Consider the following 15,343-nt stretch of genomic DNA (forward strand, 5'->3'; position numbering starts at 1 on the left):
CCCAAGAGAGAATGAGGATGGCAATACAGGTTGTTATTCGATTTTGTTGGAGTTGTAGCTGTAGAAGAGATCACAGGTGATTGTAGTGGAGGTAAAATTTCAACTGTTGTTGCTGTTTGTTATTTAAAGGTGAGGTGTCCTGAAGATATGGGAAGATAATGTTGTATTTGACAGTTAAGCCAAGCCAGGGTGACAAGTTTGCCTCTGGCCATTTGTTTTTAGGCTATACTTCACTGTTCTCTCAGTCCTGTAAGTTGTCTGTGGAGTAGCCCTGTAAATTGCATTGCTAGTAAGAACCCGATTAAAAATCAGTAATTTTTTAAAAGGAGATAATTTTAAATTTGATTAGTGTCAGTTTGTGTTGCGGGTCAATGGACAGTTAAATGGTCACAACTGAGGGGATGACAAACTGGGATGCAGGAGCAGAACTTAAACTGACTTCACCATCACTCAGTCTGTTCTTTCACTAAATCCACAATAGGCTGTGAACCTGTGCCAGCTGTAACAAAACTTCCAGTGCTGAATGTGTTGGTGGTTCAGAGTTGGAGAAATTTGAACTAGGAGTTTATGACTGGAAGCCTCCCACTCCTCCTAAAGGGAGGGGCAGACACCACCAAACCCCCCCCGCTTTACACAAACATTATTCTTGACAAACGCTATTCTTCCAGTATTATTTTGCACCCTTCTGGCTCAAGTTACAGGAGTCCTCTCAGCAAGTTGTTGCAGATTCTTGATGTTTTTCTTGCCTATTCTAATTTCAGAGGATTGAAAAAATATTAATCAAATAAATTAGACTTTAGCGAGTTAGCTAGCGCTGAACTGTTGAGCCAAATAGGTTGTTTGTTTATTTACGAGAATATTACTGCATTTAAGGAAAAGCGTTCTCTAGGAAGCAGCTCTTACAATAAGAGGGATCTTGAGATAATGATGTATAGCTCTTTAACCTGTGTTGTGCTGTCTCTTGCATAATGCTGAAGGCCATTATAAGTAAGTCTTGGAGTGTATATTGTGCACATTTTTTCCATGGAAGTTTTTATCCATGAAAAAGTGTTTGACCAACACTAGTTCTCCTTTAAAAGTGATGTTATAAAGCATACAATGCATATACAGGTTGATTTTAAAGGTACTGTTTACAAAATTAGCATAAATTAGAAAAATATAAAAGGTGGGATTATGCTGGTGTTTTCCAAACAGTGGAACTAAGTGTGATCAGAACAAAGCAAACAGCAGATATGTTGAATCAGCATGATAGGGTGAAGTTTTAATGAAGTTTTCAGATTTGTTTGATTTTAAGATCTCCTCTCCAGCAGTTTGAGGATATAAAGTGTGGAAATGTGGGGACTTACACAAATGCGTTATTAGTGGCATTTTGGAGCTGTGACTGAAAGGAGATGAATTAGAAAGAAGACTCAGGAAGGGGAATGTAAGCTGCAAGAAGGAAGGAGGACTTGGAAGAGGCGAGTTTATGTATAAGGATGGAAGATGTAGGATGTGGAATGAAAACACTGATTGGACAGGTGCATGTGGTTGCAATGCAGAAAAGTTTTGAGTACAAGCTCTAAGTTATTGTCTCTACCCTTCATATGAATTGGAGTATGGAAGGAATAGACGTAGAGGTTTCTTACTACCTTTTCTTGATTCTGGGAGCTGTGAGTGTTTGTGTGGGGTTTTGTGTTTGTTTGTGGTTTTGTTGTTGGTTTGGTTTGGTGTTTGTTTGTGAGATGGAGTGCGTGCTTTCCCAGGTTATTTGTATTGTTGCCCATTTTTTTGATGCATAACTGGGATGCTGACTGCTAGCGGAGCTGTGTATTGGACATTGTAAGTATGGATGGTGTTAGTTTATTAGTAGCTGGGGAAAACAGCGGGAATTGGAAGAGCATGTATTGACAGCAAAGGTTTGGGATGAGTATTGAAAAATGTAATGGAGTAGAGGAAGGCCAGGGCTGTCAAGTGAGAAATTTTGGCAGACTTTATTTGTTCTTGCAAGGCTGACAGTTGCTGCTTTTATTTGTCCCTGCTGACCTGCATGCTTGTGCTTTTTATAGTTTCTCTCAGCTTCCTTGCATCCTTGTAAGAAAATTGGCTGAAATTAGATGACTGGAGTATGTTGAGTCAACAGATAAAGAAGAAAAGCTGCTATGCAACCTGTGCATTAATATGGCAGTGATAACTGCAGTTTAGGCACCAGAACAGGAAGGGAAGAATATGCACTGCAGTGCATAGATAGGAATGACTAGTGGTGGTGTTCTGTGCTCCAAATGAAAAAGTTGTTAAAACTGGAATTGCTCAAACTGAAAAAAAAGAAAAAAAAAAGATCAATTATGTGCTGCTGTTCAATTATGTACTCTTGTCTCTAGCCAATCTGTGTGTTAGTCATAGGCAATTCTAACATCCCAAACTTTCTAAATGTAAATTATTTCTTTCCTTTGCCCAGAAGTTTGTTCTGAGATGTAATCATCACTTCTTTGTCTCCAGCTCCTGGAGATGATTGTCATGTATGTGCCCAACTTGCCAACAGTCTTGATGACAAGAAGATGCCCTTCAAGATAATTACTTTTTGAGGCAGCCCTCAAAAGTCAGTGTTACACTGGGCACATGTGAGCCTTCAGAGTGTGTTTGTATGAGGCACATGCGCCTTGTATATGTTGGATGTCAGCCGGGCTGTTGCAGGACTGTATTGTGTTGTTCAGCACAGTTGGTCTTAGAAGTAATTAAAATGTGTTCTGATAAATGCCAGTATTCAGATTAATGGAGCAAAACAGAAATCACTAATATTTGACCTTAGGACAAGGTTATGTGCATCATGATTTCTAGTGCAAGTTTGTTTTGCAATTAGATTTTGTTCAGGCAAATTTGCGAGGGAATTCTTTTGCTTTCTTGTTGGAGATTACATACTGTTCTTGTGGTCTGTTGGAGGACTGAGCTGAATCTGCTGCATCTTCTCAGGGTGGATGCAGTCAACATAGTGCACCTGCTGCTCACTACTGCAGATTTCAGCAGTGAAAGCAGTATGCAGTACATGACTGGTTTGGCAGAACTGAAGCTAGTTCATTGCTTCCTGTTAGGCAGAATCTAAACTATGTTGGTTTAAAAAAGTAAATCAGATATCTCTGTCTTCAGGTAGTTTCATCTGTTTCTTATGGAACTCCTCTTACTTTGATTGTTCCTGTATTCTAGTGCCATATTCTAGAATGATGTGAGGCATAACCAGTTAAGCATAACTTACACTAGTGACATTTCCTGTATTGAGTGTGTGTCCAAAGGAAGGTCTGTGCAGAGGCAGTTAGCTCAGGCCTTCTCTGCTGTAGTCTTTTCAAAGGTGACTTTATTTAGCTCTGATTTAGCTCTACCAGTAATAACAACAGTGGGAATTCTATTATAGAAGGTGTTTCTATAGTCACTGGGATTTTTAATATTATCTTGTGTTTATCTGCTGAAAGCAGCACAAGGTGAGGAAAACTGTTGTAACCATCACTGCTTGAAAAATTTTGTTTACACTGGTTTACACTTTGGTTCATGTTGTTACTGAAGCTGGAAAGGGCCAGAAATTGAGACACTTTTATTAATAAATTTCTGGCACCGTTTTTAAAGCAATGTTTGTTTAGCTGCTTGTCCTCTGTAAAGAAAGGAAGACAGCAGCAAATCTGGGACTTATTGAGCTTCTCTCTCTTTTTCCACCTTCCAAAATGGTGCTTTATGAAATTTATTTTTGAGTTGGAAATTTCCCTTCTAGATAATGTAAATATAGAGTGTAGTTTTGGCAGCTGAGATAAGAAAGAAAATGCAGTAAATCCCCTTCCCTTTCTTTAGTAACTGAAGACAATTGAAATATTTGGAACAATTGTTCTTCTAGTTTGATTTTTTTTTAATTAAGTTGTCCACCCCAAGTCTCGTATGGTAAACAGAACAGAGTCACTTGCCTTTCTGTAGCTGCGTTTAAAGTTCCGTGATTGATGGGCTTGCACTCTTTCTTCAATTTACAGAGACGTTCACCGAGTCTCCGCTTTGAGTCTTCTTCACTGGAACAGAGTTTGCGGATTACTGTTGGTAATGACCGGTATTGCGTTGGCACACCAGAACGAAGGAGGCTTCCTGATAGACTGGGCTCACCAGTTGATAACCTGAGTGACAGGTATGGTCTTCTGCAGATGGGGATTCAAGTGCATGAAACAGTAAGAATGTGGGAATGGTGGTACTGGGTGAGACCAAACATCTAATTAGCCCAGTGAGTTCCTAAGAAATGAGGGTAAGAGGGCAAGCATGTAGTGATGCTTCCCTGGAATACATCCCCAGCCTCCAGCAAGTTGTAGTGCAGTTGATTCCTGAACAAAAATCACTGCTTGTGTTCATAGTAACTCTAAACAGATTTTTTCTTCTCTAATTTTTGTCAACTGCTTCTGAAACTCATATAAACTGAAAATGCCCAGAGGCAGCTGCTTCATTTGACATTTCACAGCTTCAGCCACCTTCTTCTGTTTCCTATGAACCTACCTAGTCCTGAATAAAAGGAAGGTTATGGAGAGCATAAGGCTCTAGCTTCATTTATTGGGAGGAATAATCTACTTTCCCAATTTTTGAGAATAGTCCAGTAGAAAGCTCTACTGTAGCTTGAAGAAAAAAAAAAAAGTTTACTCTAAAAACACTGCAGAAGAGAGGTGAGCATAGCCAGCCATCAGATGACGTCAGTTAGAATTCTTAGGGTCCCTTGATGGAATTTGGAGAGAAATAACTACTAGTAAATACTGTTTGGGAATCTTTGTCTTCAGGAGGAGAACAGGTATAATCTGACAAAAGAAGTAAAATCGGAAGACTTAGTGCAAAGAAAATTGTGTTCTTTGTCTGGAACTGCAAAGTTAAAGATGGCCATAGTTTGTGCCCCAGTGCAGACAATTGCAGTTTCAGGTCAGGGATAAGCATCCAGCACAGAAAAAAACCCACCCTGCCATGACTTCAATTTTTTTATGCAAATAACCCCAACGGTAAAAAAAAAAAAAAAAAAAAAAAAAAGAAAAAGAGGGAAGTGAGCAGAACAAGTGAATTTCCTGTCTTTCTCAAGTGTAAGCAGGTGCGGAAAACCAACCGAATGTTTAGTTCTCAGTACTGTCACGTTTAGGGCTTTACCTCAGTTCTCCTGGGATCAGTGTTCGATTTGTAAATCCCCTGTGCAGCTTGCCGTCACCTGAATGAAATGTGTGTGTGTGCCCAGGGAGAGTACAGTGGTTGGAGGAGAAGGAAATGGCAGGTAGGTGAACTGGCATGCTCTGGCAAATTAAGAACATGCAGCGCAGGGGGTGTTTCTCCCATTGCTTCCTTTTCTCCAGTGAGGTTTTATATTTAACCTGTTTTGTGGTTATGATGCATGGTTAGAAGTAACATCGGGCACAGTGGAGTTTATTTTAACATAAGTGCGGAAATGATGAAAAACTCTTACTTTATCTCAGTTACAGGACCCTAAGATGTAAAAAAATGGTCAGAATAGAATCCTGAGAAGGTGTAAAAAACAACAAATGAATCAGAATGAGAATAAGAGAAAGTGAGACCATGTAGACTTCCGTTGTAGTGTAGGTATGCCAGAACTCCATGTGGTTACGTTTATTTTTTTTTCTTTGGGTCTAGTCTGTTTATGCTGGCTGCACTTGTCTGAGTGGTGCCCACTGCCCACTTATTGTGAATCATCACTGGGTTTTATACTTAGCATATCACATTCTTATTTAACATATGGTATATTCTCATTCTCATTTAAAAAAAAAAGTTTAAAAGTATTTTCTGAAGATGGGTCTTCAAATTTCAAAGTAAGTGGAGCAAATAATTCTTAATGTAGTTATTCTCAGCTATTTTTGCTAACTACTCAGAGATTTCAAGCAATCACTTTTTCAAATTATTCTCTGTAATTTCATGGAATCATAGAATGGTTTGAATTACAAGGGGCCTCAAAGATCTTCAAGTTCCACCTCCACTGCCATGAGCAGGGACACCTTCCAGTCGACCAGGTTGCTCAAAGCCCCATCCAGCCTGGCCTTGAACACTTCCAGGGATGGGGCATCCACAGCTTCTCTGGGCAGCCTGTTCCAGTGCCTCCCCACCCTCATGGTGAAGAATTTCTTCCTTTAATCTAAATCTAACCTCTTTCAATTTAAAGCCATTAGACCTTGTCCTATCCCTGTATGCCTTTGTTAAAAGTCTGTTTCCAGCTTTCTTGTAGGTCCCCTTTAGGCACCGGAAGGCTGCTCTAAGTTCTCCCTGGAGCCTTCTCTACTCCAGGCTGAACAGCCCCAGCTCTCTCAACCTGTCTTCACGGGAGAGATGCTCCAGCCCTCTGACCATCTTAGCCTTCCTCTGGACTCGTTTCAACAGGTCGGTGTCTTTCCTATACTGGGGACCCCAGAGCTGAATGCGAAACTCTTGGTGGAGTCTCATGAGAGTGGAGTAGAAGGGGAGAATTACCTCCCTTGATCTGCTGGTCACACTTCTTTTGATGCAGTCCAGGATACAGTTGGCTTTCTGGGCTGCAAGCACACATTGCCAGATCATGTTGAGCTCATCAACCAAAACTCCCAAGTCTTTCTCCTCAGGGCTGCTTTCAGTCCATTCTCTGCCCAGCCTGTATTTGTGCTTGGGATTGCCCTGGCCCATGTGCAGGACCGTGCACTTAACCTATCAAGCCTGTCAGCATCCCTCTGAATAACATCCCTTCCCTCCAGTGTGTCGACCACACCACACAGCTTGGTGTCATCAACAAACCTGCTGAGGGTGCACACAGTCCCACTGTCCATGTTGGTGACAAAGATGTTAAACAGCGCCAGTCCCAATACGGATGCCTGAGGAATGCCTCTTGTTGCTGGTCTCCACATGGACATGAAGCCTTTGACTGCAACTCTGAGTGCAATCATCCAGCCAGTTCCTTATTGACTAAGTGATCCATCTGTCAAATCCATGTCTCTCCGATTTAGAGACAAGAATGTCATGCAGGGCAGTGTCAATGCTTTGCACAAGTCCAGGTAGATGATGTCACTTGCTCTACCCTTATGTACCAGTGCTGTAACCTCATCATAGAAGGCCACCAGATTTGTCAGGCATGATTCACCCTTGGTGAAGCCATGTTGGATGTCACCCATCACCTCCTTATGTTCTGTGTGCCTTAGCATAGTTTCCAGGAGAATCTGCTACATTATCTTGCTGGGCATAGAAGTCAGACTGACTGGACTGTAGTTCATTGCTTTTTTCCCTTTTAAAAAGTGGGGTTTATGTTTCCCCTTTTCCAGTTGGTGGGAACTTCACTGGACTGCCATAACTTCTCAAATCTGATGAATCGTGGCTTAGCAACTTCATCTGTCTGGTCCCTCAGGACTCACAGGTGCATCTCAACAAGTCCAATGGGCTTGTGCACCTTCAGGTTCCTTAGATGGTCTCAACCTGATCTTCTACAGTGGATGGTTCTTTATTCTCCCAATCCCTGCCTTTGCCTTCTGCAACTTGGGTGATGTGGCTGAAGCGCTTGGAGCAAAAAAAGTCATTGAGTACCTCCGTCTTCTACATATCCTGGGTAACCAGGTCCCTTGTTTCCTTCTGGAGAGGGCCCACATTTTCCTTAGTCTTCCTTTTATCATCAGTGTACCTATAGAAACTTTTCTTTTTACTCTTGATGTCCCTGGCCAGATTTAATTCTATCAGGGCTTTAGCTTTCCTAACCTGATCCCTGGCTGCTCAGATAGTTTCTCTGTATTCCTCACAGATTAACTGTCCTTGCTTCCACCCTCTGTAGGCTTCCCTTTTGTGTTTGACTTTGTCCAGGAGCACCTTGTTCATCCATGCAGGCCTCCTGGTGTTTTTGCCTGACTTCCTCTTTGTTGGCATGCATTGCTACTGAGGTTGGAGGAGATGATCCTGGAATATTAACCAGCTTTCTTGGGCCCCTCTTGCCTCCAGGGCTTTATCCTATGGTACTCTACAAAGCAGATCCCTGAAGGGGCCAAAGTCTGCTCTCCTGAAGTCCAGGGTAATGAGCTTGCTGGGTACCCTCCTTGCTGCCCTAAGGATCTTGAACTCCACCATTTCATATTCACTGCAGCCTGAGCTGCTCTTGAGCTTCACATTTCTCACCAACTCCTCCTCATTGAGAATGAAGTTATCATCAAGGAATTCCAGGAACCTCCTGGATTGCTTATGCCCTGCTGTGTTGTCCCTCCAACAGATAGCGAGGTGGTTGAAGTTCCCTATGAGGATCAGGGATTGTGAATGAGTGGCTGCTCCTGTCTGTCTATAGAAGGCCTCATCCACTTGGTTCTTCTGGCTGGGTGGAAGACCACCACTGTAATGTCACTTGTCCCTGCCCTCTCTTTAATCCTGACCCATAAACTCTCAGTTGACTCCTCATCCATCCCCAGGCAGGGAGCATCATGCACTCCAGACGGTCATTGACATAGAGGGAGACACATCCTCCTTGTTTCCCTTGCCTGTCCTTCCTAAAGAGCCTTTATCCTTCCATTCCAACACTCCAGTCATCCCACCACATCTCCAAGATGCCAATGAGATCATAGCCCTGCAGGCATGCACACGTCTCTAACTCCTCTTGGTTATTTCCCATCCTGTGTGAGTTTGCATAGAGACATTTCAGTTGTCCCCCAGATGAAGCTGACTTACTGGCTGGAGTGGCTGGAATTCCTTTGTGCTGCTCTTCAGGTGCTCTCCTGCTGACCTGTTTTTTTGCAGAACCATGGGATGGTAGAGAGGTTCATTAGCCTATAAAGGAAATAAAATACCAAAGGTTGGAAATCAAGGATGCTTTTGGATTCTCCTGCAGCAATGGATTTTCAGGAAGTCCCAGGAGAATTTCTCAAGGTGTATGTCCACATTCAGATCCATCCTAAAGCATCTGTAAGAATTTGCCCTGAGTTTCTAGGGCAGCTGGCCTCCTGCACATGTTTAAGTAAGCATACTGAATACTTCTGGTCTGTGACTTCAAAGTCACCTAAGCAGCTTCGGTCTTCAACAGATAGTATTTTTTTGTCTTCCAGAATCTCAGTCTGTCAATATATCTTATGCCTCTCCCTGTCTTCCATCTCTCCTTCTGTCAGTATTTTTAAGACATTCTACTACTATCTGAGTTGGCATAAGCTATACAGAGCATCCCACTAATTCTTCTGAGGTTAATGCAAAAGGTTAGAGCATATCACTGCACAGGCTCAGTCTGTGTTAAGCTGAGCTCTGAAATAGGTTTTTTTTGGGCATAATATCAAGAGTGACAGTTGGCTTGAGCATGAGCGGCTCATCTGACTTCCTATTCAAAGACTGTCTGTTAAGGTGGTGTCCTATTGGTTGCTGACAGTAAAATACCTTTATTTATTTCTGTTTCTGTGTATGTGAAGAAAGTGCCAAATAAGTAAACTTACTTTAAACTAGTTGTAGTTCTCTGAGGCATTATGTATGTGTAGTCTATGGTCTGTTCTCCTGTGAAACTGCAGATTCCAGTAAATCATGGATTCTGTGTTGGTGAAGGAACTGGGATGGTCACAGTGGTACCACCTTGTGTCCTCTCTCATGGATGCAATAGCCTGTAGTGGACATTGCTGACTAAAAGCACCCAGACCAGTTAAGAGGGACATATCTCTGTTGGACTGTATTTACAGAAAACATATTTCAAAGAATCCTAGTTTATGTAAGGCAAGTAATCCTTTTCCTCACACCTGTATTTAATCTTTGGGTTTAAAATCTGCATCTTAGCTGTTCAGAGTGTATTTGGAACATCTTTCTAGTTTTAAGTATAGTAGGTTTGCTGTTCCTTTCTTTCCAAAGTATAATTAAATATTCCTGTTGCTCTGTTACTGCAGTCAGAGCATTTGAATTGTAGGTGACACCTGGCAAGCATGCATACACATTATTTGCCCAAAAATCAGCTGAAGGTGTATGGTGAAATACATCTGTTACCCACCAGGTGTGTTCGTGCAGTTTGTACAGGTTTAACAGGCTCTCATAAGAGAGTGACACTGAGTTAGATGTACCCTTATGTAGGCTGTAAACAGCAACATTAATATATGAATTTTAATTCTAGCTACTTTTTAGATATTTTGGTGCTATTGGACAGGGTGGATATGTGTAGTTTGCTGGAAACTGGAAAGATGCCATCTAATACTGTGGGTACTGGTGTATGCCATGCTTGTCTTATAAGATGCGTTGAACTCATAAAGCATCTAATAACATATTAAATGCTTTGCAACGATGCTGGTTAGAGGTAAAGTGAAGTTTTGTGTTGGTTTTGTTCTTAAATATGTGTATGTAAATTATGAAAATACCCAAGAAAAAGATGCTGTCTGTTTATGTCTGTTATTCTTTAGTCTGGTGAGTTTAAAAACTCGGGCTACAATTTATCTGCAAATTTTTTTGAACATGTCATCTGGCATGACTTGTTTTGTCCCATCTCAGATCTATGGAGGGACCTTTCTCCATAGGAGTAGGTGATTTTTGAGGATTCAGGCAACAATACATAGTTTATCTCAAGTTGATGTCTCGATCACTTGGGCAAGGCATTTCTCTAGTGTTTCCGTCCCATTCATTTAACTTAAGGAGCATATTTGCTTCCAGTTCCTGGAGGATCTTGCTGTATTTTTGAAATACCTGTGAGTAAAAACAGGGGCTGGTGTGGTTTGTTTCTGCCTGGTCTAAAGAACAGACACAGAGAAGTTTTTAGGGGTGAGGAAAAAGGCCTTAGTTAACATGGTGCTTGTAATTGGAGGTGTGTACAGGAATTGGTCCAAAAGAAGATACTCCAAGAGATGTAGCTAGTTATTCTGGTGGTGTGCCAGTTGCACATCCACTGTATGTAATAACGCAGAGGCTGGCACAAAGGAATTATACTGTTAGGTTGGTGCAAAAGGAATTGTGGTTTTTGCATTGTTGAAATTTGCTGTTTGATATTGGAATACATTCTTAAATAAATGTGGTTATGATATACATCATTTTAATGCTTTTTCTCGCTTTATGTTATTTTGCTATTCACCTATTGCTGTTTATTTTATATTTATGTTAGACTATGGGAAAGATGTTAGACAAAAAGCAAATTCGAGTGATTTTCTTATTCATGTTTTAAAATGGGTCATAAAGCGGTGGAGACAACTCGCAACATCAACAACACATTTGGCCCAGGAACTGCTAACGAACATAGAGTACAGTGGTGGGTCAAGAAGTTTTGCAAAGGAGACGAGAGCCTCGAAGATAAGGAGTGTAGTGGCTGGCCGGCGGAAGTTGCCAACAACCAATGGAGAGCAACTACAGGAGAAGTTGCTGAAGAACTTCATATTGACCATTCTATGGTCATTCAGCAATTAAAGCCAATTGGAAAGGTGAAAAAGTTCAATGAGTGCATGCCTCATGAACCAACCAAAAATCAAAAAAATCATCATTTTGAATTGTCATCTTCTCTTATTCTACACAACAACAACGAACCATTTCTAGATCGGATTGTGACATGCGACAAAAAGTGGATTTTATGTGACAACCAGCAATGACCAGCTCAGTGTCTGGACTGAGAACCTCCAAAGCACTTCCCAAAGGCAAACTTGCACCAAAAAGAGGTCATGGTCAGTGTTTGGTAGTCTCCCGCTGGTCTGATCTACTACAGCTCTCCGAATCCCAGTGAAACCATTTCATCTGATAAGTCTGCTCAGGAAATCAATGAGATGCACCAAAAACTGCAACACCTGCAGGTGGCATTGGTCAACAGAAAGGGCCAAATTCTTCTCCATGACACCACCCGACTGCACGTCGCACAACCAATGCTCCAGAAGTCAAAGAAATTGGGCTACAGAGTTTTTTCCCATCCGCCATGTTCAGCTGACCTCTTGCCAACTGACTACCACTTCTTCAAGCACTTCAATAACTTTTTGCAGAGAAAATGCTTCCACAACTAGGAGGAGGCAGAAAACGCTTTCCAAGAGTTCGTCAAATTCCGAAACATGAATTTATTTGCTACAGGAATAAGGAAACTTATTTCTCATTGGCAAAAATGTGTTGATTGTGGTGGTTCCTATTTTGATTAATAAAGATGTGTTTGAGCCTAGTTACAATTATTTCAAATTCACACTCCAAAACCGCAATTACTTTTGCACCAACCTATATTACATTTACTATCCCTGGTTCGTAGATACCCTATAAAAAAGTAGTAGTAGTTTGAATGATTAGTGACAGTCCTGTCTACAGATCTGTTGCAACAGAAAATGTTGCTAGAATTTGTGATCCTTGTTCACAGCTGAAGATAAAAAGATGCAAAGATGGTTGCATTCACCAGTGTAAAACTGAATTGTACCCTGAATAATTCAAGTGGAAGAGGAGAGTTTATAGATCATGGAAGGAGGGGCTGGCCACTTGGGGAGAATATAAGGCTGTTGTCAGAGGGTGTAGGGAGACAATTAGGAAAGCTAAGGCCTCTTAGAAGTAAACCTGTCGAGAGGGGTCAAGGACAACAGAAAGAGCCTTTTCAAATACGTGGCAGATAAAACTAACACCAGAGGCAATGTAGGCCCACTGATGAATGAGGTGGGTGCCCTGGTGACAGAAGATACAGAGAAGGCAGAGTTACTGAATGCCTTCTTTGTCTCTATCTACTCTGCCAGAAGCTGTCCTGAGGAGCCTCGTACCGCTGAGGCCCCAGAGGAAGTCAGGACAATGTAGGAGTTTGCCTTGGTTGATGAGGACTGGGTTAGGGAGCAATTAGGCAATCTGGACATCCATAAATCCGTGGGTCCGGATGGGATGCACCGAGGGTGGGTGCCGAGGGAGCTGGCTGAGGTCGTTGCTGGACCGCCCCCTGTCATCTTTGCCAAGTCTTGGGAAACGGGAGAGGTGCCTGAGGAGTGGAGGAAAGCAAATGTCACTGCAGTCTTCAAAAAGGTCAAGAAGGAGGACCTGGGTAACTATAGACCAGTCAGCCTCACCTCCATCCCTGGGAAACTGATAGAACGACTTATCCTTGGTGCCATCTTAAGGCATATCAGGGATAAGAGGGTCATTAGGGGCTGGCAACATGGCTTCACCAAGGGGAAGTCATGCTTGACCAACCTCATTGACTTTGATGAGGACATAACAAGATGGATGGATGATGGCAGAGCGGTGGATGTGGTCTACCTTGACTTCAGTAAGGCTTTTGACACAGTCTCCCACAGCATCCTTATAGCTAAACTGAGGGAGTGCGGTCTGGACGACCGAGTAGTGAGGTGGACTGCAAACCGGCTGAAGGAAAGAAGCCAGAGAGTTGTGGTCAATGGGGTGGAGTCTAGCTGGACTCAGGGGTCAGTACTGGGGCCTGTATTATTCAGTATATTCATCAATGATTTGGATGAGGGAATAGAGTGCACTATCAGCAAGTTTGCTGATGACACCAAGCTGGGAGGAGTGGCTGACACGCCAGAAGGCTGTGCTGCCATCCAGCGAGACCCGGACAGGCTGGAGAGTTGGGTGGGGAAAAATTTAATGAAATATAACAAGGGCAAGTGTAGAGTCTTGCATCTGGGTAGGAACAACCCCAGGTTCCAGTATAAGTTGGGGAATGACATATTAGAGAGCTGTGTAGGAGAAAGGGACCTGGGGGCCCTGGTGGACAGCAGGATGACCATGAGCCAGCACTGTACCCTTGTGGCCAGGGAGGCCAATGGCATCCTGGGGTGTATTAGAAGGGGGGTGGTTAGTAGGTCGAGAGAGGTTCTCCTTCCTCTCTACTCTGCCCTGGTGAGACCACATCTGGAATATTGTGTCCAGTTCTGGGCCCCTCAGTTCAAGAAGGACAGGGAACTGCTGGAGAGAGTCCAGTGCAGGGCAACCAAGATGATTAAGGGAGTGGAGCATCTCCCGAATTACAAAAGGCTGAGGGAGCTGGGTCTCTTTAGTTTGGAGAAGAGGAGACTGAGGGGTGACCTCATGAATGTTTACAAATATCTAAAGGGTGTGTGTCATGAGGATGGAGCCAGGCTCTTCTCTTTGACCACCAACGGTAGGACAAGGGGTAATGGTTTCAAACTGGAACACAAGAGGTTCCACTTAAATTTGAGAAGAAACTTCTTCTCAGTGAGGGTGACAACACTGGAACAGGCTGCCCAGGGGGGTTGTGGAGTCTCCTTCTCTGGAGGCATTCAAAACCCGCCTGGATGCCTTCCTGTGTAGCCTCATCTGGGTGTTCCTGCTCCAGCACGGGGTTTGGACTAGACGATCTTTCGAGGTCCCTTCCAACCCCTAACATTCTGTGATTCTGTGATATGAAATGTGACCTTAACATCTTGCTGGGAGAGATGAGGAAAAGGGCTGTGATCTGAAATATGATAGTAATGTTTTTTTTTAAAACATGCAGTCTTTCTCCTTCACAAAATTAAATCCATCCTATCATTTTTTTTCAGCTCTCCGTCTGCAGTATGAGTTGTATTGTTCACATCACTGTGTTTGCAAGTGACTTCCTAGGAGGGATTTATACTGCCATTCAAATAAGTCTTCCCCTTCTCCTTTGCCTTTTAAATACATAAAGTGATGTGAAGTTTAGTGATGGAGATGTTGTTCTGAAGCTGATTTGGAAATTTCTTACTCCTGAGTAGGTGTAAGACTTAGTTTACTCTGACTCAAGTACTTACATTTATTCTGTGCTTCTTTTACACAGGGATGATATGGCTGATGGTCCAATATTCACTAGAGGCCTCTCATGTTCTCGAGGCCTTGAGAGATACCCATCACATGAAGATCAGCCTTCAAGTGCCTTCATCATGAGACATGATGAAGACTACCGCAACCGAGATGTTTTCCTTCATCGTTCTGATTATAGTCCGCATTATGGTCGTCGAGAAGAGCTGCCTCGTGGATCTGACAGAGATGGTGACAAACTCAGGAAATCCTCCTACCCATTGAGGCCAGAAGAGAGGGGACGAGAAATAAAGCGTCCACGGTACGAAAAGGATGAGAAGATGCATGGTGTGAGTGGAGAGCATCAGGGTTTCTCGTCAGGAATGCGAAACTATCGCAGACGAAGCCACAGCCGCAGTAGAAGCCCAAGCCCATCATACCTAAGTGAAGAATTCCGAGAGCTTGACCGGGCAAGGAGGAAAAGAGAAGAAGAAGAGCGTAGTAGAAACTTGAATCATGATGTTTCAGGCAGTGGTTATGTGATCCCTGGCTTGACTAACACAGTACAGACTTCTGAGCCTCGGTATACATATAGGCCTGAGGAAATCCCATCCATGCCCAAAAAATCTATATTGAAGAAACGAGTGGAGATGGAAGTAGAGTCTTCTATTCAGGTCTGATCTCTGTCTGTCTATGTTTCTACTCTCCAAAACAGTCACTTCATGATACAGAATGTTAGTTTGATTTGCAA

General features: G+C 42.7%; 1 protein-coding gene across 3 annotated transcripts in view; it reads left to right on the forward strand.

Moving 5' to 3' along the window:
* Window positions 1–15,343, forward strand: part of ZNF318 (zinc finger protein 318) — a 33,402-nt gene that overhangs the window by 1,600 nt on the left and 16,459 nt on the right. For 2 of the 3 annotated variants that reach the window (XR_014183668.1, XM_082048715.1), the window contains exons 2-3: window positions 3,984–4,132; window positions 14,633–15,266. Coding sequence is in view for 2 of the 3 variants with exons in the window: in XM_082048715.1 (XP_081904841.1) it covers window positions 3,984–4,132; window positions 14,633–15,266 (783 nt within the window). In the remaining variant the exon portion in view is untranslated. The remainder of the gene's footprint in view (window positions 1–3,983; window positions 4,133–14,632; window positions 15,267–15,343) is intronic. The other variant, XM_082048716.1, reaches the window with a different exon arrangement.

The sequence above is a fragment of the Streptopelia decaocto genome (assembly GCF_964273445.1).
Source record: "Streptopelia decaocto genome assembly, chromosome: 3".
In the NCBI taxonomy this organism is placed as follows: Eukaryota; Metazoa; Chordata; class Aves; order Columbiformes; family Columbidae; genus Streptopelia; species Streptopelia decaocto.